The sequence below is a fragment of the Aythya ferina genome (genome assembly GCF_964211825.1).
Source record: "Aythya ferina genome assembly, chromosome: 1".
In the NCBI taxonomy this organism is placed as follows: domain Eukaryota; kingdom Metazoa; phylum Chordata; class Aves; order Anseriformes; family Anatidae; genus Aythya; species Aythya ferina.
This window is the reverse complement of record NC_140296.1, coordinates 193661542-193685792: the sequence shown is the minus strand read 5'-3', so window position 1 is coordinate 193685792 and position 24251 is coordinate 193661542. Positions and strand designations below refer to the sequence as shown.

General features: G+C 37.1%; 1 protein-coding gene across 3 annotated transcripts in view; it reads right to left on the bottom strand.

The window, feature by feature from the left end:
* Nucleotides 1-24251, bottom strand: part of ORC5 (origin recognition complex subunit 5) — a 72835-nt gene that overhangs the window by 8902 nt on the left and 39682 nt on the right. The window contains exon 14 of one of the 3 annotated variants that reach the window (XM_084510525.1): nucleotides 8805-10054. The exons of the other annotated variants lie outside the window; for them this stretch is intronic. Within the exon in view, the coding sequence (XP_084366651.1) occupies nucleotides 9944-10054 (111 nt within the window). The 3' untranslated portion in view covers nucleotides 8805-9943. Of the gene's footprint in view, nucleotides 1-8804; nucleotides 10055-24251 lie in introns of those variants that run through there. 3 annotated transcript variants of the gene reach the window in all.

The window sequence follows — 24251 nt, the reverse complement described above, 5'->3', positions numbered from 1 at the left end:
AGCTTTGTCAGCACGCTGCTGTGAGGGGGTAAGGAGAAGCCCAGAAGTGAGGGCTGCCCTCGGAGGAAGGCCGGGCTCTTCTCACCCGTGCCAAAACCATTCATAGAGGTGCAGATCACAAGTTAGTTCATGCCAGAGACACGGGCACACACATTTGGTGTTTGGTTTGGTTAAGTAACAACAGAGTACCACAGGAAAAAGTTTGGACTAATCATGTGGGACATCTGGAAAAAAAAGCCAGGCAGAGCAAGCGATGCTGACTGTCAGCAAGAAGCTGTTTTCTCAGGGATGTGACTGAAACATCACCAAGTGGTGTACTTTACACCACAAAATCCTAATGAAAGATACTAGCAGGAACAATCTCAAACCAGCAGACACACACTAGATGATCTGTGAGGTATTTTTCATCTCCACAGTCCACAATTTCCATTTCCCTTATCGTAACGCTAACTGCAACTCTCAAGCCTGGCCCACCTGCAGAAAACCACAGCTTTAACCTGTGTTATGATTCTGAACTTCAAACCTACCAAGATATGAAGAGCTTCCATTATTTAAGTTATAACATACTCAGACAATAGTACTATATTCTTTCACAGTTATTAACATTTATTCATCACGTAGTTCTCAGAGCACAAAGGCAACTTGCTTTGAGGCCTACTGCTGCCCACGGTCAAATCTGGGCATGTGAAAAAGCGGCTCAAAATAATTTCAATCAAAATTACATCCAGGGTCTGCTCAGTATGCCAGCCCTCTTAGAGAAGCTCACAAAGTGGAAGTTAACAACAGAAATCACAGTTATACATATTTAAGCCAGCAATTGATCAAAATTGATTTTTTACAGAAATTATATCAAGTTTTTTCTGAATACTTAGATTTTAAGAACTTGTTTTTGATCCTGAATTATGGTCTGTACGAGGTTTTTAATGCATGCAAAAATCACAACAGATGAGACTGTAGAAGGTAATATGACCCAACATTTTATCAGGTCTTAAATGCTAAATCCCTTTCTGAAACATTTTTTTTTTTGGTCAACTTTTCCATCTGCCAGTAGCACTCCAAGATTTGTAACTATATCGTATCATTCTTGCCTTATCCTACACCCTGCCAAACTGCTGATGGCCTCTAAGTGTGCAGTTAAAGTGCTCGTTACTCTATGCTTCAGCTGTTTATTTTATCTTTCTCTCAGCTTAAATTATTCCTACTCTTTTTAAACCATCTTCTGAATGCAGTCCAAATGTTGTTGCCATTCAGAGAGCCCAAGCAGAAAGAGGTATTCCAGCCACAGGCTTGGTGCTGCTCCACAGACAGAACTCTTCCTCACTTAGCTGGGTGGCTCTGTAAGATGTGACAGTGCAGGGCAAATGCAGTAAGAGACCCAGTCCAATTTGCAAGCCCTTTTTTTCTATGAGTATCTGTTTGATGATTTTTTTTCCCTGTGCTAGCTATTTTTTTGCACTTCTCTTCATTATTTTGTATTAAATCTCTAGGACCTTGCACCCTGTATTTCTTCATCCATAGTTGTATACAGCACACCTCACAAATTGTAAGTCATTTCTGCACATTTCATCAGTGATAACACTTTACCTAAGGACTTCCTCAGCTGGAGTCAAGCAGAATTTAGCACTGATCACTAACCTGAACAAACTTTCAGGACACAAATGTGTTGTCAAGTTCCCGACATGACAGCACCATAGTACCTAAATGTGAAATTACAGCAGCGACAGGAAGAAAACAACTGACTACTTCCGTATAATTTGTCCTTTAAGAACTGATATTGCTTAGGCTTACTGTTTATTATTACCACTATTTTATTTTAATACCCACTTAAGAATTTTAAGATGTTTATCACAATGTCTCTACAATTCTACTTTCAGCCTGAAGTAAAGAATTTCCTGGATCAAGATCACTCCTTGATACTGAAACCATTATGCCATAGCACAAAAACTTGCTCCTCTTCCTTGAATTTCTACGAGATGATCCTTCTGCTTCAGAAGAAACATTTACTTACCCTTAGTATATGACCTTGAGTTTCATGCTGTTAAGGCCTCTCAGTTTATATCATACTCACCACCTTCAATGTATTTCATGCACGTTTTCATAGCAGAAAATTTAGTAAGCTCACGGCATGCAACCTTGAATTTTACATTACAAAATTCCTTCGGCTTCTACTATATAGGTCATAACCGTCATTCTCACATGGCATTTTTCCCACTGTATAAACAATGTTTATCACTTCTTATTCTATTCAGTCTTTGTGTCCCATTTACACTAAATAATTGACAAAATGCGTTGCCAATTTCATAGACTCGTTCAAGGCGTAAGTGTGAATTTTCTGCTTTTTTCTTTTCCCTTCCTCCCTTTCTGCAGATCTTTCAGACCCCACAACACCTTGCAGCATACCAGAAGCTGCCTATTTCTAGCACATTTTCCTGTAATCAGCTTCCTTGATGGCTTTTCTCTTCAATCTCAAGTGAAGCAAAGGTATTTATTTCCTTCAAGACGACATGTCCTCACTTTGCCCCAGAATTCATATTTTTTTAGAATCAGCTCTCTTCAATTAGCACTCTGTATAACGTATATCAGACTAAATTCATCCTGTGTTTGCCATTCTTATACATATATATATATATATATATGTATTTTTGTCTGTATGTCTGTTATTCATCACTAGTAGTCAGACAGTTTTACTGTCTTATAAAAAATAAAAACAACGGGTAAAACCTCTTGTCGTCTGGCAACGTGGCTGTTACAATGCATTTACCAAAGGCTAAACAAACAAACAAAAAAGAGATATCATCTGTATCTTCTACATCCTATCACTTCATATTTCCCTGTCAGCCTTCTCTGGAAAACTTCTAAGTATCTCGAAAGCATTTGTACAGTGCACACATTAGCCCTGCCCTCTCTAATTGTCACAATAACATAACTTTTAAGAAGTAGTTCAATAATTTATTAATTTTGGAAGTTTAATTTCATGGATGTTTCAAATAACAAATGAATTTACTCTCTCCATTATTTTTATTTAACCTACAAACTGAAAGACCCTTTCTTCTCTCAGCTCATTTGCTTTAGCATTAATTCAATGTGAGAAAAAGAACCATAAAAGGCAATTCACATCAACCTTTGCTGCACTCTGCTTGTCATTTTAAAAAAGTTAAAAAAAATCTACAGTGATACATGGATAAATCTGCATTTCTAAGTCAGTTCCCTCACTTAAAGTACACCCTGAAACTTGCTTAACATACCTTGAGATCAAATTAGCTTCTGTACCTGAATATATATTTAGAATTATTTTTTTCCCAGAAATTTGTTAGACCTGAAACTGATCATGGGTTAGTTTATTTTGATCCTTCAAAACATTGAAAAAGAAAAGTTGAACATACTTGAAATCTGCTGGGAAATGCACTCATCTAAATTACTCCATAATGGCCTGGAAAAAGCACTCCTAAGCACATGGACTTCAGATGCAAATTGTAGACGGAGTATTCAAAAGTACTTCAATAGGGAAGTATCCTTCCCCCCTCCACCCCTCACCGTCACAGATCCACTTCTGCAGAGGTGCCATGTGTCAAGTGCATTTTAGGAGTATTTAGAAAGTGGAATGAAGATTGCTTCCCTGAAGTAAACCTCTAAATGAAAAAGGCAGATATGCAATGGACCAAGCATATAAACTTAAATACAAAAATCTAGAAATTTTTCACCTGGTAGTTTATGTCTTTCATTTATAATGCTTCTGTCACACAACGGCAGCATTTCTAGATCCTGCAAGAAGTTGCATCCAGAACAGAAAAGAGTAACCTTAAAATACACTGCATAATAGTGACAGAACTAGATACATTTGTAGAAAGCCCCTAAATTTTTAATACTATCTCAGTAAAATATAGAACTGTATAAAGAACTAGCCATCTCCTGCTACAAAAAGGAGTTTTTTGTCATCGTTTGCAAATACAATCTTGTATTCAAAAATAACTAAAGCAATTACGATTTCTAACTTGTCCTGAAGACAAAAATCAGTACTCTGCATAAGCTGTGAAAAAAATTGTGAAATTAAAGGATATTTTCTACAATGAGGTGTTTGGGAGTATCTTCTGAAGCAAAATTACCTTGCTTTCTCAAGAAATAAAAAGATTTTCAAAGCGTGTTAACTGCAGTCTATTTTTAGATGATTATGATAATTAAGTGTTGAAAGAATATTGATCCAAAGCTTATGTAATGAAACAAGATACTAAGAATTTTTAATTAAAACAACCACTCCAGGAAGATTTGACCCAAATACTTCTGAAGTACAGAAGTTAGACATTTTCTCCAGAAGGTTAGACAAATGGTGAAATATACCAGTAGAGGTAGGAATTTGCTCTGAAGAATAACAATTTAAAGATACATTTATTCTGTATCTTCAGCTTACTAAATCAAACCTAATATCCTGTTTTCTGGCAAAAACATTTCTCCCTGGGTATCCTTCATTTTAAAAAGTTTCTGCAGTGTATGGTGTTCTTTCTCATATATGGTTTGTCACTAATAAATGTCCATGGTTTGCAACCTGCCCTCAAGTACCTACCATGTGCTAGAGCTCAGTGTCTTTAAAGACTGTCCACGGTAACATACAGCATCCCAGCTACTCAAGAGAAGCACTGCAGAAGACTCAAACCAGTACATTCATTGTCTGTCATTCATTGACTACATAAAACTATACGCATTTTACTGGTCCCGTAATAGAAATAGATAGTAAGAGAAACAAAAATAGAAACAGCTATTACCACTAAAGTACATAAGCACATCATCCTGGTAAAAACTAAAGATGCCTCCTGTCTCTTGAAAGGAGCAGCCAGCAATGGATGCTTAGGAAATACTACAATAAAATTTTAAGCAAGAGAAATTCCCCAGCATACACTCTTGGCTCCTAGTAACCTGCATTTCAGTGACTTAAGCAATTAGGTATTAAAATGTTCACACATACAGATCTGACCTGCTGAAATACAACCTTTCATTTTGTTCTTGCATTGTAAAACTGGCGCTAAAAAGCTTATTAAACTGGGAAGTTAATTCAACTAATCAACACACAGCAGACGGAATTTATTATGAGGTTGCATATACTATGACGAAGGCCATTTCTCAATCCACAAGAAGTTAATCCACACCTCTAGGTGCTTGAAAAACAATGAAACCTTACTGTAACAGCACAGAAACTGATGGTTGTAGCCAACAATAAGACACCTTTTTTAAAAAAGAAAAACAAAATATCTATAACTACACTTCAAGTTTAGGTACACTTCAATAGAGACTATAAATTTGTAATATCCATCCATATTAGTCATTCTACAGAAAGTAAAGCTTTCAGCCATCCATGAATTGATAAGTCATGAAATATTAAAAATTTAACTTCATTGACCCATTAAATACGTTAGATACAATTACAAAATACAGCTATATCTTTAAATCTCTTGCATAGATGATCCTGAGAAAATCATAACTACCAGCTTTCCATCTTTTATTCAGTTATACTTTGTTTTATCTGATAAAGAGCACGAATCATCATCTGTCAGCAATTAATTTGAATGAAAAAAGCCCCGTTCTTCAAACACAACACTGCTTTCGTATGCAATTGCTGTCACCATTTACCACAACTGTTAAATTCTGTTAGCTATACTGTGTATCACTTAGGTTTTCTAATGTGGGGAAAAAAAACATTTTCTAATGCATTTGGCAAGTGCACGTGTTGGGTAGAGAAGTTCACAGTCATCTAAGACAACCAATGAACTCATGAACCAGTGTGCTATCATACCTGTCAACTCCACAGGGCAATGAATTTCACTCTGTTTTATTTGTAGACAAGTAATGCACAGGAAGGGAATGTCCAGGTTGGAGTAGGGGAAGAAAAATTTTGTATTAAGTGCTATTACACATCAAGCATTCTATTGGGACTATGGTACTCTTTGGAGCAGTGACTATGCATGTGTTCCGTTTAAAATCCTGGAAGAGGAAAGTATTGTGGATGAACAGTATGCAGCTCGTCAGCCCTTGTCCTGGCCCTACGGCATGAAAGGATAATACTATTTAGACTGATAGAAACACTCAAAGACACAACCCCCATAGACTGTTAAAAACATCCTTCTATATAGATTGAATTAAAATTTGTGTGGTTAGTAAACATTGATTATATGGCTCCTACGTCACCACAAATCATTTATGGAGCAATAGGCTCCAAAATAGTAATGTGCTGCACAATGCAACTTCTATAGGTAGGCCAGGAATGGATGAAAAGCGTAAAAGAACCAACAGCAGATGTCCTATTTTAGTTTCGGAGGAATACAATATAATCAAGAAACAAATCTCAGGTTTCCATAAATAACTAACGTACATCATTTTGCACTTGATGGCTGTGCTACCTGCTGTATTTTTAATAATCACTGTGTCGAGACTTTTCTGTAATATTCAGTGGTGATTTTAACATTCAGAAAAATCAAATTTATTAAATCACCATAAAAAGGCTTAATCCCCCCAGGAAGTACTATGTAGATCACCAAACTGTAAAAATCCATTCAAGAGATCAATGAAAAGATGCAAAAAAAAAAAAAAAAAAAAAAGCAGAAAAGAATTTTTTCCAATCTTATGGATGAAAGATAGTCACCCTCCCTCCATCATGACTGCTGTAAAATCTGGAAAAAAATGAAACTGGAGAAGCAGAAGGGAAGCAGTTATGATATGGAAAAGACACTATTAGGGCCTGATGAAATAATACTTGTCATTCCAATTGACTGTGCTACATCCTCTACACTTCTCCATCTCCTGGGAGGCCTTTTACATAAGCTTTACATAATGGATAAACAGGTCCCAAGACTATCTTCTGGAATCTCTCTAGTAAGCAGAATCAGAACTATTCTTCAAGCATATTTTAACCTATCCATACCAGAACTTGTATTGCATTCAATAAATGCAATAATTAAATAAATAACAAAAATGTTATCAAAGAATCCACGGATGAGGAAGTATTGGTATCAGTCTGCTGCTCCATAGTAAGAGAAACTCAAGCAGCAGAGACAAAAATGTTGTCTAGGATTGAAAACACCTATCCAAGAGACCTTTCCTTCTCTGCCACTGAAAACCCAGATGAGCTTTGCAAGAAGCTCTTGACACATTTTGTCCAAGAAGACACACTAAAACCAAACTGTAGGCAAGGTGATTGCTGCCAGGAGTTAGTTACTGTAGCAGGATGCCCAGACCATTCCTGCTAGGTCTGGCAGCCTGCACCCTCCCTCTTAATGGCTGTATTTAATTTTACTACCAGAAGAAAAAACCCTGAAAAGTAAAGATCTCCAGGTTAACCAATGATCAAAAGGACACCCCCCAAAATATCTGTCCTTGCATATCTGGTCCTGCAGAAGCACCACACATCGTTGTGACTTGACTGATTTTATCTGGGAAGTGTACTCAGACTTCCTCGTCTCAAGAATAATGTTAAGATATCAACCTCGGGAACTGCATTTCTAAGACAGTTTTGCACTAAAAAATAAAAAGAACAGAATGAATGTTCATACAAAGATGACTTTTCTGTCTCTGAAACTGTTCTCAATTTATTTTATAACAGAGAAATTGTGCAATATGAATGCTGCCATGGTAACAACTCACTTTATTGAACAAGAGAGAAAATAATTATCCCAAACCTGCACGTCATGCAAGCACACGCAGTAAATTTAGTGCTGCCCTTTTCCCCCTTGCTCTTTTTCCTCTTGCGGAGATAGATTTTGAATTTGTACATTATAGTAAGCCACACACCATTTCGCTTGTCCCTCCCACTTCTTTGTATATTTTACACCTCTTGAGTGCATAATGTGAAGGACCCAGTTACTTACAAAAAGAAAAAGGGATTAATGAATCAGAAATGCTCTTCCCCCTCCTGAGTTAAGTACAGAAGACTCCTATGTAAATGCTTCACGCATTTAAGAAAAAATGAAGCCCTAAGGCAAGCACAGCACATGCTTAGTATTCACTCAGTATACTGAAACGAGAACCCTTACATTTATAGTAAACCAAAAGTTATTCATCTCTAAACATAAATTAAACCTGATTTTGCTGTTCCATCCAAATATTCTTTGTGACAGTATGTTTGTGAACATGTTGTTCTATTTTATATATAAGGGACCTTAATATTTTCAGAAGAACTGCATGGATTTAGCCATACAAATCCAATTAATCTCAATAGAAGTTGTATGGCTAAATCCCTGGGCTTGGCTTTGACATTTTGGAAACAGTGGGGGAGGTTTTACAAGGAGTGAATGTATTATACAAAACTCACTTTTCCTCAAAAGAGAAATAAAATAGCATGCAGATACATACAGACATCAACAAATATTTTATGTGATTGTCAAGAAAACCACAGTCCTAGCAAAGCAAGCAATGATTCCCACCAAAGTCGACTTCACCAAAAATAACAGTATTATCCTGCAGTCTGTGAGATAAAATTAATCACATGTATGCATGAGTTGGATAAATTATTCTTACTTTACCTCCAGTTTTGATCTTTTGATTTGCAGCGGATCTGCCTGTCTGATACGAAATGTTCAGGAATTAATTTAATCTTGTGCTCACAGTTAGAGGGTAGCCAAATCAAAGTGTTTTGGGTATATAAAACTTAGGTTTTTAAACGTCGCCATAAAGAAGACTTGAAAGTGCCGTTTAAAAAGATGATCTTGTTTGCCACGTACCTTCCTCACTTTTTTTTTTGGTTTATTTACCTTCCCAAACAACTTAGCAGAGTAGAATCAAAAACTACTCTCATCCAACTTCAGCAACAAAAAAACACAACAATTTTGTCTCTTCTGTGGTAGATTTCTTTAGTTGCTAAGAACAATTTAAGTCTATGCACACTCATGTATGCACACAATAACAGGCTGCTTAAAATCTTAATTCAGTATATTGTCTTTGTGGGGCTAGAACTCTCCAAACCATCCAAATACAATTTACTTTGATACAATGAAAAGTATATCGTAAGGGTACAACATAACCTTTGTAAATACACACACATACCTAAATATGCTCAACACTCCCTAAGAAGTTGTCACAGAAAATGAAAAATGCAATTTCAGTAGTTCAAGCAGTAGAACTTACAATTCTCTATTAAAAAAGGCTACTCTCAGCTGCAGATGAATGCCTCCTCTCTTCCCCCAAAGCCTCCAAGAACCAATATCAGGAATTCACCTGGTATTCACCTGCCTGAATAAGGCAAGTAGGTGTTTTCCATCTTAAGTCATTAAAACAAGAACACCAGATATGCATGTTCTGCACATAAACTGATACTGTTAACAGTTAAATCCCATGAGTGTTATAACTTGAGAAGAGGTACAAATGTCACATTTTACAATAACGTAGTTTTTGCCTTTAATGGTACTTCTTGTGTGGACACATTTTCCAGCTCAAGAATAATTCACACAGATGCTGTAGTGACTGCATCCTCAAAGAAAGGAATAACATCCCCACTTCTTACTTGCAGCTCATGATGAAGCCGTTACTTCCTAATAAACTACTGCCATTAGAAGTTAAAACATTGCTACCTAACTGTACAGAAACACTGCAGCAGCATGAATTAAATAAACTTTTGTGAAGAAAAAACTTACATCCATAAATCTTCACCGATGCAAAATATTCACACACCCACTTCTGCCCATGTCTCTTACAACTTCAGCTACTTCGATCCCCCCACAACACCTTCCAGTTTCTCGTTACACCCCTGGACACACCACACACCTTCTGCTCCTCCTGCTCCCCTACCTGCACACAAGCAAGGGTGCTCCACACCCTGTGGCTGGGTCTTGGTTAGGCCAAACACTGGTTAGGAAAAACACTGAACAGAGGGGATGAAAGTTGATATCAACCCTCATTAAATCCTTAAGATTTTAAAACTCTGGAACTTTTGCCTTTCCAGAAATTTCAGCAAGAACTGGATAAACTAAAAAACACATTGAGGATGTACATAAGGTGAAAGACCTGACAGACATGTGATGGACTCTCTCTCTTCAGGAAACCAGGCTGGAAGGTGGTCAGGAAATGAAGCAGCCCTCTGAAAAGCAGATACAGTGAATATACATGTATGCCACATGCTAGTGATAGTCATGTTCAAACATACCGAGGACTTGGGGTGAGGGTGGAAAGGGAAGCCTGGTCAGAGATTATCTAACACCTTGGGAAGTACTTCAATGCTCCAGATTAAACAAAAACTGTTGGAAATGAAAGTATAGCAACTCACTAGCTAAATACGTGTACCTTTTATTTAATAGATAAATTCAGTTATAAACCAAATCCTTCTTTAAAAGAAAAAAACAATAGAAAACAGAAACAAATATGAGATTTTCAAGCAGCCTCCTCCAACCCACCTTCCCGGTGGTCTTTACAAGAGTGGCATGTTGAAGGAATCACTGATGACACACAGGCAAGAGCTGTTAATGGATGCAGCATCGTCTGCTCCACAAATTAACTGTTAGTTACTCATTCAGAAGTGTAACTTCCATTCAGTTGGCTAATGAAATAATACCCGACTGTAAGATTTTTTCAGAGGCTAGGTTATAATCATTATCCAGTTTCGGGGCTTGGATTCAGTCTCTAATGGCTCTAAGTGGCAAGCCAAGGGAGCGTGGCACTGCCCGAGGGGAATCCCCTGCTCGGAGGCTGGCCCATCCCCAAGCACAGCCTGAGCAGGCTTCCAGTGGCAGAATGCAGCCTATTCAAAGCAGCACGATTAACTTAACCAGAAAGAAAGCCACAAGCAGAGAGAACTGGATTAAAGAACAACAAAACCCTACATACATATGGTTTTATCTCAGACTTGCCTTGTTAACATTCCACTTGTTTCAGACACGGGGCGAGCGAAGCACTCCCTGGGCACTGCCCACCTCGCTGCTGCCGCTGACACCATAACCTGGTGCCTTCCCCCTCTCCACCGCAACCCAAGGCTGAATTCAGGTATTGTTCCTCCCATCAGAAAGCAACTGAAAGAAAGCCACTGCCAGGTTCCCAGAAAGCTGGGGAAAGGCTTAGCTGAATTTAACCCTTAGGGCTCCCAGGAACCAGCCACGAGCTAGAGCTGCATACAGCACCCGTAATTCCCCTGTTGGTCCTAACTGCTCCATGTGCCCTTGGAAATACCACAAAAGAGAGAGGCACCCTGCATGAAAGTGGTGCTGTGAAACAGTTTCTTTTCTTTCAGTGAGACCAGGTGTTACCATTTTCCTGTAAAGATCTAGTGGCAGGACTAGAGCTGTAATACGTTGTTATTAACTATTCACGTTCTGGTTTTTCCTCCAACAAACAGATGTACTCAGCTCCCAAAACTCACTCCCTAGGTTCTCTGTAACAGGAAAATCCAATAATGTAATAGACTGACATGTAAATAGGTATGACTCAAAATATATATTTTTACTGTTGCAATTATATCACCGTTATTCTCAGTAAATACACACTGCTACATTTCTCGTGCTCAGAATGGGAAGCAAGTAATAGGATATGTTTAAGGATGTCTAGATTACCGCAACTGCAACTGAGTATTTAGATCTGACAAAGAAAAAACTGAAACAAAGAAACAAAGGAGAAAATCTCAAGTACTGATGAGAATGACAGGCAAATCTTACACTTAATCAAAAGGTTAGATTTATGCTTACATTGACAACACGACCAATATTGGGTCACTCAAATCCTTGACATATCCAAAGATTCGAGCAGCACCAATGTAAACTATCGCTAATCTAAAGTCAGCTACTCATAAAGATGTAGTCCAGATGTTAGGATTTATCACTGCTGTAGTTTCATGTGAAACATTCAGTCTGTCACCTTAACGTCAACATGGAATTAAGTAACTTCAGAAAATGATGGCATATTCAGAACAAACTAAATGATTTTCCAGATGGATACTCATTTGCCTTCCACAGTTTAATACTAAGTTGTATATTTTTTTCTAAGTATTGTCACTTTAATATCACACGCTTTTTCCTTGTGCCCTTACTATACGTTCCTACAGGGATCAAAGTTTCCTGGCACATCAGGCGTTTATGAAGTTGATCAGGTTGATAACTGTATAATTTTATAAAAACACACTCAACTATGATTATTCAGTAACCAACCTGAAGATAAAAATCTTTTCGGTTGTAAAGCACCACAAAATTAAGACAAATCATTGTACATTTGCACTCTGCACATCCCCAAAATAGGAAAATGTTATTTTTCAAAGGTCTCCGCTTAAGAGCTGTGGACAAATGCCCAAACATTTATCAGTGACTTCAGGTACAGAGTGCCTCTGTACTAAGAATACATCTTGGATGTACGTGTTTGTGCACGTGTTTGGAGTCTGGGGCTACTACCAATATTTCTCTAGAACAGTGCTCACTACAAAAGAAATGATAAAAACCACAACAACAAAAACAACAAAAAGAAATAGATGGAAGAGCACATGAGCACAATTTTATTATGCGCATTGTTTCTGATTCCTAGTCCCTTCTATTTAAAACGTATTAGGATTTATCAGCAAGATGAGCAGCTTTTCTCTTACTACCTAAGCAAATCCAGTTAAAAGTACTGTGGAGATGACTGACAGTTGCATTGGACTGACAGTTGCATGATGACACACTTGACACATATCACATCTCCAACTACCTTATTTTTTTCATTTATGCAATGGTGTGGGCTTTTCTTTTGGTGTTGCTTCCTCCCCCCCCCTCCCCCCCCAATACTTACTGGTATGACATTTCCTAATACAACTTGAAGAAAAGTTGTAGAACTAGCTTTTTAATATGTGGCTGTAAAATAAAGAGTTGATTAATTTAAAACAAATTAAACCCCGGAGTTTCGGTATTTTTATTCATATGAATATGACCTTAAGCAAATCCACCAACGGATGCAATAGATCCTTTATACAGATAGCACTTTTACAGGTAATGCAGATAAGAGCATTGTTCCGCTTGTGATGCGGAGGGAGTTAAATCATGAAATATTCAGTTTTAATTAAGATTTCTGTATCAAAGGCAAGACTTAATGCAGAATTGAAGCAAGGATGAAGGTTAATGCCTATTCTAACGAGCATTTACATAAATTATGTTCCACCAGTATACTAGGAGGCTTATTTTGTCAATTTATAACATGTGAGATCATAGAAATTAGAGATGGAGAATATCTATTAAGCCATCTTCCTCTCTCCTCCCTCCAACACAGAATTCTTTCCTCAAGTTTATTTCCGAGTGCTTTGTTCACTGTCATTTCAAATAGCTGAAGCAGTGGGGCATTGCATTAAAACTTCAGGATAGACTATTACCCGCTTTAAAATCTCCAGTATATAGGGTGGCTTTTTATGGTACTCAGAGCTGAGATTTCCCTCATCTTATTTCATTACTCTTACTTAGACCTCCTTTGGACTCCGAAATGAATCCTTTCGTGGTACTTGAAAGCTATAAATACTTTTAGACATTTTCATCATCCCCCGGTAGCTATTTAGCCAAATTAGTACAGGGATCATCTCTCTTCATCTGAAAATCACCAAGCACACAGATAAGTATAAGTAATAATTACTCATGTTCACTTCCTTTAATCTTTCCTCACAAGTCATCCCCTTCTAGCCTTTAATTTTTACCACTCTTCATGCCTACATCTTCTTTTAAGTGTTACTACTTTCCAATTATTTACCTTTCTCTGAACAGCTTTATATCAGGTCATTTCCACTGATGTACACTTGCTTGAGTTTACCGGTTTATCCTGACTTTTTTTCACTGATGCATGTAGGTGTGTTGTGTTTTGTTTTAAATAAAACATCAGGCTCAAATTTCTCTGTTCTCAACAAGCAACCACGGGAAAAATAAAATAAAATTACCTTCACTAAAAGCTAGCATTTTAGCTTATAAAAATATTATAAGCATAAGTGCCTTATAAATTCAAATTGTTTACGTTACTCACATTTGTCTTTGCATCTTATTTTCCAGGCTTCACTTTCCTATGTTTTAGGCACCACCAGCTGTGGGTAATTGTTCTGAAACACCTTTGGGTTTTGCAATATAGATAATTAAAGTTTTTTCTTTGCATTTGCCTCTTAGTATCTGCATGACATTTTAGCTAAAAAGAAAACTAACTAAAGACTTCAAGGACTATTTCTTTCATCTCCTATGATATTTGTGATTCCTATCACGTTTGCTATCTTTCCTTACGACTACTCCAAATACTGAGTTATATCCCCAATGCCTGAGCACAACACAAAAGGTACAAAGGGTTCACCTGACTCAGAGAGACGCGCTCTCATCTGGCTGAAGTCTGCCCCGATGAAGTAAGTTCCAGCCACTGAGTGGAATTTAAAATTTAGGATATTTTTTTGTATCAGTGATGAGAATAAGATATTGGTTTGAATGTGTGTTGAGCTAATGATAGAAAAGATTTTTTTGCTCCTAAGGAGAAGCTGCCATGTAACTCTCCATGTGTATCTCTTTATTGTTCCCAGTCATGAAGATGTGTCCTGAGCCTGGTCATGGCCACACAGTGAATATGCTAAATTAATTGGTGAAATAGCAGTTCACAGGCTAGTCCCATGAAATGCCTATAGTAAGGCTAAAACCGCTGAGTTCTCAATGCTTTTTGCTTTGCCTAGGAAGAAAGGAAAAAATCAGGTCAAGGATGTGTTGACCAACAGAGCAGCCAACCATGCAACAGCCCCAGTCAGCCACGTTGTGCTTTCATCCTTCCCTCTTTACTACTCCTGTTGGTTGCCCAGTACATTTTATGATACAAACAAAAAGCTCAGCTATGTCAAAAGCTTGTAAGAGCTCAGAGCTTCATCCAGGATGAAGATGAACAGCAACCCTTCTGTCACTAAGAGTGAGTCAACAAAGAAAAAAAAAATTCAGGTTACAATTAAAAAGCAGTAGAGAGAGATTACAGTGCTGATGCCACAGCTATACCTGCTCAGTGAATCAGAACAGATTACTTCAGTCTCCCAGCCTTCTCGACTGTCAGTCTAGCATCTTTCACAAGCACTACAGTCACACAAATTATTAAAAAGCTTTTCTCTACACCATCAGTGTTATACATCCATTAGAGGCCACTCCAGGCTAGAAAATATCTGTTGCAAAAAGACTTCCTAGGCCATATGCTAGTAATAAATAAAAAAAGGCTGGAAAAGATCATTTTGTATCAACAATCTTCAGTTTTCTTCTCATGTCTCTGTGGTAATTCCTTAAGTCAATCTGTTTATCCTCTGTATCAAGTATTGCATTTTTTTTTTTTTATGTATATTATTAATCAGTTCATCTTTTGACTTTCTCTTTCATATTTCTTGCCTAGATATCTAGAATGCGGAGTGCCCTTTTGTCTATTTTATGTAGGTCACAGATGGTATACAACATACCCAGCCCTTCTCAATTATTAAAGTAGATCAATTTGGGTCTTCATCTTCTCTATGCCTTTTAATAAATACTCCAGCTACCACCCCTCCTATTCTTTAAATAAGAACAAAAAATCTCTGGTTAGCAGTAAGTTTTTGAATTCAGAACTTTTCAGAAAGCACAGATGTTCCATCTGTGTATTCTGCTCCTTGTAGCTTTAATACATTCACTAAGTATGATGAATTTCCCACACTTCATTTGTATTAAAATTCAAGAATCACATACAGAATGTGAACAGGTAGGAAAAAGATACATATGTACAGCACACTGAAAGATACCTGTCAATGTTCTATGTGAATTGTTATGAAGAACTAGCCTCATGTCCTGTTAGAAATGGAAGCACAAGCTTATAATCATATTCAGAATTAAATATTAGTTATGAAATAAGATATAATAATTGGAAGATTAAAATGCAAAATTTTTGTACTGTGATTTTTTTTTTCCTTTCTCTGCATGGCTAACAGCAGGGTACTACTGCAAGTTCATCTGACCAAAGTTACAGTTGCCCAGTCACATGCTAGTGACACACACTTGCTGATCAGCATCTACATTCTGATAATCCAAAATAGATGTCTTCAAATATTTCAATTTTAATTTCAGCTGTTGTGCTGTGCCCAAAAATCCACTCCGAATAAGGTAAGTCATGTTTTGAAATGTTACCTCTAAAACACCTTCTGAACCTCAAATAAGTGAGTGAGTTTTTTTTGTTTCTTTTGTAATTTTTTTGAGCTCCACATGTAGAGGTTATAGCTACCCTCTTTATATTTCAGAATGAAAGCAGAAGATCTGACCTTTCTTGTTGTATTTTGCACTCTCACATGAAAAAAAAGATCTTCCTCAATGTTTTCCACAAAAGACACTAAGCTGTTCCATAGTTGCTGTTACTGAGATGTGGTTCAAAGATGTATGGTTTACACTACAATTTCAAGGATGTAAAATGCCAGATTACCATCACAAAATTCTGTAGAATAAATGTCTACCAGGAAACCCCTGTTATTGAAAAGACCGTTTCAGAACTGGTTCTCTGCAATAAACCAAAACCAATCCTGCACAGAGGGAAGGTTGACACTAGCTTGCCAGCCAAGTGTAGTATAACTGGTCAACTTAATCCACAGTGATGGAATGAGAGGTAGGCTGCATAAACCAACTGCTTGCCCTGCTCTGCGCAAGTTTTGACAGGGAACACAGCAACCAATTAGGTGTATTTGTTGGCAGGATTTGTCATTGTTTTACATGCAATTCAGGACAATTACAGAGAAAACATCTTTTAGTCAATAGGCAGAAGACTTCTTAGTCCTCAATAGTGGAATAGCTTTAAACAGCTACAATGTAAGTATTTGCATTCAAGGCTATGTCTTGAATCCATTTCTAGTTAAAGCAAAGAAAGCAATATAGGTACTTTCAGAACATGTGTCACTGCAACCTAATAGAGATGCAGAAACTTGTCAGAAACAATAGTTTCAGATGATCATATCTGCATCAGGGGGCATGGGATGATGTTCTCCATATGCTTCTTTCCATTAACTACAAAAACACACTACTGACTAGCTTAGATATGTGTGCACACAGTAAAAGCACAGCCAAGACCCATCCCACCGAAAAAAAGCTCATTTTTCCTTCTGCCTTTTGCCCTCCTTCAGCTCATGTGAGAAATGATATCATAAGGTAGCAAGGACAGAGACCTTGTGCAGTACCTAATGTACCTTTTGATACTCAGCACCATTATCAGCTTTTATAAGAATAATTTTCACAGCGGATTCACCTGTTCATTAGCCAAATCACAATGACTTTTTCTAAAAAAAACCAAGCTTTTATAAATTAAGCTTTTCCAACCCTGATCTATGATATGGTTTTCTTATTCTATCACTCTTCAATGATTTAAATAAGTAGTATTTATAATGTTTACTGGGAATATAAACTTTTTTTTTTATATTTACACATATCCTGCTGTCAGTCTTCCACATTACTCCCCCCCCGATATTTGCCAATTTTCATTTCCATAGATGGAGAAGAGAGATTATGTCAATTCTTAACTATTCCTCATCTATCAAGAGGCATTCTTTTGTCAACAAGCTTCATATTTTGAAATCCTGCCTTTCAAATTAACTGTAATGCAGCTGCTTCTTTTGTCCAAGATGCTGTGGCAAGCCCTGCTATTCCCTATCAGATGAATAGAAAGCAGCAGAGGGTCTTTGGGGGAGGAGGGATGTCAAGTAGAAAGTCAGTGGCTCTAAGTGACTGCAGTTGGCAGGGCAGAAACAGTACAAGTATTCACTGAAGTGATCCAACGTATTCTTTAATGCACCATTTTGCTAACCCGTAGTCTTAACATGTACAATGGTACACGGCCACAGCCTTGGTGCTTTCCCAGCCCTTCAAAAACTGTAAGGGGTCTCCTGGTACAGACACAATGCTACAGACTGACTTAACATGTGATACAACAAAATCTGTATTGAAATTACAGATGGGGCATAGGTGCCCAAAAAGAACATAGCTGAGACAGGGAGATGTAATAGCACGTTAGGAAGGGAGAGGAGGACAGAGACTTCATCCTATTCTAAGGAGTGTCAGCAAAATGATTATAGCCAACTCTTCCACTAGTGGCTGTGAATCATTTTTCATGCCATTATTGCAGCGGCAATTATATTCATTACTGTATGTGCAGGAAAGTACAAACCCCATTTGTAAGTGAAGGCCTGAAAAATGAAGACATTGTCAGGGTCTTACAACTCTGCTGAGCTAATGCCAAGGGGGAAATGAGGCTATTTAGGCTAAAAGACAATGGCAACACAAGGTAAAAGAGCTAAAATTGGCCTTGAGTAATCTTAAAGCTGGAATTCAAAATTAATGCTAGTCACTGAGGCAGGGGAGAAACTGGGACACTCAGTATGACCATCCGACCAGAGCCCACTTCCAGGCTTGAAACTGTATTTCACTGAACCAGGTCCTACACTGAGTCTCAGTAAAGAGATAGTTTCTTTCCCTAAGCAGTTTGTGATCCAAGTTGTCAGGAAAACTAAGTTGTTTTTAAGGGAATGGTAAAATTTATGAACTGTGTTAATGATGTCACCTGGGTGCTCAACAGGTTCCTTCTAGTCTTGTATCATAAAAGGGACTTGCAAAAGTAGTAAAAAACCTCTACCCTAACTCTCCAATTTAGTTCATCTTAATATTGTACCCTAACTCATCTTGATGAAGAGCTGGCAATGCTGCAAGGGATTATGTGCACACACTAAACAGTTAAAGGAAAGTGATTAAAAAACTTATCATATACAGGCTGGTTTTAGATATATACGTTATCAAGAGAGGTTGTGCAGTACTTGCTTAATTAATCTTTGCTGTCTTAACAGATGAACCAGATGTACTATTATGTTCTTTGTTCTTCCCTAAAGAGGGGATGAGCCGATTATTTATCTCCAAACAATAGGAGTTCATGTACCACAGTGAAGATTTTTTTTTTTTAATCTGGGAGGCAATCACTAACAAGCTTCAGCTGCAACTGCTTGATGTAAACACAGTGTGAATTTGTTCCTGGAGTATTAAATGATGTTCCTTCCATTAAGTACATGAAACCAATTTCTAAATAAGCATGCAAAGAAAGAGATGGAAAGGACAGAGCTTGGGAGGAGCAGAACTGTTTTATCTTACATGCAGTCGTATTTCCTTCTCTTATACACTAACACATTTTCAGAGACAAGTTAAAATTTGAAGCTCCAAATACCATTTACAAATAACATAGAGAGCAGAAGATAAAGAAACCATTGGTAGGTGTAACAAACCCCTATGGGATTCACCATACAATATAAGATGTCGGAGCACACAGGAGTATATAAAGATCACAAGGCCACAAGAACTGTTTGTGAACATTGTTAACAGAATCACAGAGAATATTTCAGATTATGAAGAATTCTTCATCACTGTTCTAGCAACTTTATACATCTACTTCAAAAATCACATTTTATTTGATTATATTTGAAAAGCACAAATTGATTGCAAACCATTTTTAAAAAGCATTAGCATATTGCTATTTACTGGCTTATGAGAGTAGGTAATGTCTAAGAATTTGCTAAAATAATAAAAGAAGGGAGATAGCAAGAAGGATTTTGAAATTAGCCTTTTTTTTTTTTCCCTAGCTGAAAGCCTTGGTGAACAAATTTATAAATTCCCTCCATCTTTCTCAAACTTAACCATATCTGAAGTCCTCTCCCCTCCTCAAAAGCAAAGTTTCTTCCATAAAACTCTTCAATGATTCACAAAAATTTGTCTTTCTAAATACATTAATCCGTGCCTCAAAAATAACTTAAGTGCCAAGATGAGCACTGTTACCTGAAGCTCCTTGGAGAAAAAAATTAGAATGAAGAAAAGGAAAGAATACCTGAATTAGTGAAGAGAGAATTCAAATAGAGCAGAATTTGGTTAAGAAAACATTCTTACGTTAAGAAAGCTTCCAACGAGACTGTAAAGCTGCATTAACAATGTATTACCCCAAAGTCAAACATGATCTAAGTACCTCAAACAATATAGAATAGCTCAAATATAAGTCTTTCTAGATCTTTTCTGCATCAACGAAAACTAGAAGGAATTGTGTATATTCTTCTGCCTCTCTCTCTCCCTCTACAATTATATTACCAAATCCTACCTAAACTGAGAACTAGGAATACTTTTATTCAAATCCATGCTGAGACTTAAAAAATAGTCAGCTCTTTGGTAAGAAATAAGTAATGTTTTCTCCTTTTCTTCCGCATAAAAGCAGGCTCTCTCGAGCTGCCACAGTCAGTGCTAAAGTGCTAACCTATATTCCCATGCTGTGCATCGCATTAAGTTCCCATCACAGCTCATAAATTTGTCAGATTACTTCAGTGACCACTAACAGAAAATGAAAAAAGAAAACTGAGTTATTTACCTCTTGTCACCTTCTTCCCAAACCTACTGAAAATTAACAGCGCCGATCAATACATTACTACTTTCTAACCAACAGGCAGATCTAGCAAAATACAGCATCTGATGCATAATGCACCTGTAGAAGAATATATGTGATAGGACCGAGTGCAACCATAATATTATAGAGAAAATAGCTGCAAATTTGCCAACAGCCAAGCAAGCTGTTCTAACAGTCTAAAAGGCCTATTAGATATGGGCAACCATCAAGTCACTGGATCAAAAGGCTAATACAGCCCCATTGGGCAGGAGAACTGAAGGATGTACAAACCGCATGAGACTTATTGTACATGAATGCTGTACATGACATTACGTAGGACCAATATTTTGAGCTGTAAAAATGGTTGTGGACCTTCACTAGCACTGAAAGAGAAAGGGGAGTTTATTTGCACCAGTAATGAGAATTACTCAAAAGTCTGCGGTTTATGTTTCACCACCCTTTCTTTGGGAGGTTGGGAAGCAAAGGTCTTCTGACTGATTAGACAAAGAGGTGTACCATAAATCTTGGTAATTCTCAAGAGAACAACAACAACACTAAATAAACAAAAACCTTAACACCTTTTCCACCTGTTTTTTGTTTTGTAAACATAAATATTCTCCCTGCACCCTGCATGAAATCCTAGCAGGACCATCCTGGGCAAACCAATGCCTGTGGCCAGATTGGATTAAGCTGTGTATTTCTATCTACTTTCCTCTGAAACAAGAGGACAACAGTGAAATTTGTAGATTAAATCAATATGGCACAAACAGGCTGATTGTATCCTCTCTTGTAATTTAAGAGGTGATAAAAAGAGGGAAATACACGACAGTATGCTTGTTTACATCCCAGAAACAAAATTAAAAAAAGCCAACCTACACACACAATGAATCAACTCCAAGAGCCACTTCAACTTCCACAATCTTCTCACTTCTGAATGCTTACTACTTAATTTTCAATGGGGGTTAACCTTTTCAACAACATTTAAATTTATTCCTCAAATATTTCCACATTATATAGACAACTATTACTATTACTACCTAATTTTGAGGTACTACGATCTAGCATTGCCTAACAGGTGTAGAAAGCACAATAAGGCACTCTCCAAATTCAGATGCATGACACACTGTAATTAAGTCTTCAGTCAGCTTGCAATATCATGAGATTAAAAACTTTTTAAATTATTCAACAAGAAAACAAATCTCTCCACAACAGAAACATCAATCACGAAGTTTTGGACGCTCAGCTCATCTGAGAAGATGACAAATATATTCCACCAAGAATGAAGTACCACGCCTTTACTTAGCTAACCTTTCCTACAAAATTTTCAATTATCTCGGGTAAAATTTTAGCACCAACTCCACCTGGTTATCCAGAAAAAAAAAGGCAAATACAGTGTTTTGACCTTCAAAGTAAAGGGCCAGTGAAAGTAAGTAGTTTTGGAGAAAAAAAAAAAAACAGAATCAGCAGGAACCTTATTTTTTTCACTATTTTGCTTGTTTTCAGAGAGACAATTGACAAAAAATTATATACTTCTGGTCATATAACTAGTGCAAGAGCACGTTCTGTATTTTTCACACCCTCTAAAATACAAACAGCTCCTCTTACCTCCTCATTCTCCTTCATAGTAAGGCCTCCTTAGGCACATCTTCACACAACGTGCATTTTTAGCCAGACCTTTTAGTCTGGAAACCCACCTACTTGCTCCCTTTTCAACACAATTTTTCTATTGGTGGTAAACACTTTAGTCACTCACATTAGTTTCGTAGGAACAGTCCCCACAAGAGCAAGGAAAGCTGGAACACAACACAGGAACAGCTGATTGAGCAGAAAAGAGTAATTCTCCTTCTGCCAAGAGTTGTCAAGAGCAGAATGGGAAACAGAGTATTTTCAAACATTAACACAATCTGAGCTCATAGAAACAATTACTTTTTTTTTTTTTTCAAGTGGAAAACACTAAGTTGACAGTACTCTTTATCAAAGCTGCTTCATCAAGAGAATCCAACATAGTACATTAACACAGGTAGCACTACGGTCAGGATAGGGGTACCTGGTGTCTCAGACAGGCTATGCCAAAATAAAAGCAAATTCCCCATCAAAAAAGTAGGTAACAAAAGCAGACTTCTTTCCAATCTTGAAATCTGAATTTTACCATAATAGGAAATTTGCAAAAAAACAACAGAAAAGGTAGTTTAAATATCAAATTTTCATCTGAAAAAGAAAAAATATGCTTCTAACAAAAGATGGACAAAAATCTTGCATGCGAATTGCCACATACTGTTCCAGTTTACCTATATAATATTAGATATTCATTAACCTAGTCCATGTGAAGCAAACAAGAAATTGGGGGGAGGGAGAACAAACCTGTCAGCTTTTTATGTTCCAGGAAAGGGTTGGTTTTTTGCTTTTTTTAATCAAAGGAAATTACATTCCTCTGGCTCCCTCCAGCTGGAAGCCTGCTACATACATCAGGGGTTTCATGTATTTCTAATAGCCCTATATCATATTGGAGCTTAACACACTGCTCGAAATCTTATAGCTGTAGACTTATTCCATCTTCAGATGAAAAGCTCTTGCTTTGTAGCCAACATCAATAGGAATGGAGTTTTATCAGTTTGCTAGATTAGAAAGTTTTAAATTTTAATCTTTCTTCCAAATTTTCACATTTATAACTACATTAGTTTCAGGAATGACTAGGTTTTCCTTTGGAAATTCAGATATTTTCTTTGATCCCATATTAAAAGGAACAGAAATGCCTACTCAATGAGATGCGGTCTATGATGTACAAGATAACTGATATTGCACTGTGTACCTACAGATATAAATAGCCTTTATGGAAATTTTATTTTCCAAGTGCACTATAATCAGAAATTAATCTTTACATATATATAAGGAAATAATATATATAATATATATTCCTCTTTTTATATATAGTTTTTATTTATATATAAACACAACCTATTTTGAAATAAGCTAACAGTCTAACTTCAATGCATTGTAATAAAAATACAGACAGAAGTGGCGTTACCTATTAGTTACCTATTCAGCAAGTTCCAGCTATCAGTATATTCTGAAATGAATTATCACGCCTCCCTGCATAAGTCTCTCTTGAAACATTCTGGGATGTATTAACAGGTATGAAGTACGCAAAAGAATGCAAAACAAAGGAGATAATTCCATTTTACCTAATAAAAGGTAAAGGTGGCTCAAAGATAACTAGTTCTAGGCAATCCACTTTATGAGAGGCACACTTCACAAGAGAGCAGAAGCAAAATAAAAGGTCCAGAAAACAGGACACATGAAAAACATTTAGGAGAATTTAGATATGAGGAAGCAGTTGAAAAATCATTTTGGTAGAGGAAAAAGTATCGGTGGATTTGGGCTTGCAAACCACAATGTAAGCCATCAGAACAAAAATGTCTGCTCACCTACCGGTTGTGATAATAAATGAACAGCACTTGTCTACTTTGGAGTAAAACAAGCTCATTTAACGTAAATCAATGCTGATAAATTCCCACATGTTCTGTGCATATATTTGCTTCTGTCCTATATACTAAGGTCCATTTCTATAAAGACAGTAATATTGTATTTCTGTCTCAATGGGAGACACCTAACATGAAACACTACCCTTCTACAGACCAGAACAGACTCTCAGAACCTTTGCAATATGCACTTGCATTAGCTATTGTAAAGTTTCCCTGTATCCATTCATTCTGTAGCAATTGCACTTGGACATAGCACACAATAATCTGCACAGTGGGTACGTGTGGAGACACAAATCATACTCCTGGTTGCTCCCTGGCGTTGAAAAGGCAAGCTGCTAGGAAATGTCAGCTGCTGTACCTTGGTAAGAAAGCCCTGACTTTGCTGCTGCTGTTGTAGGATGCAGACTGCATACCATGTAGTTGCACTGTTTTTAGCATTGTGTGAAAGTA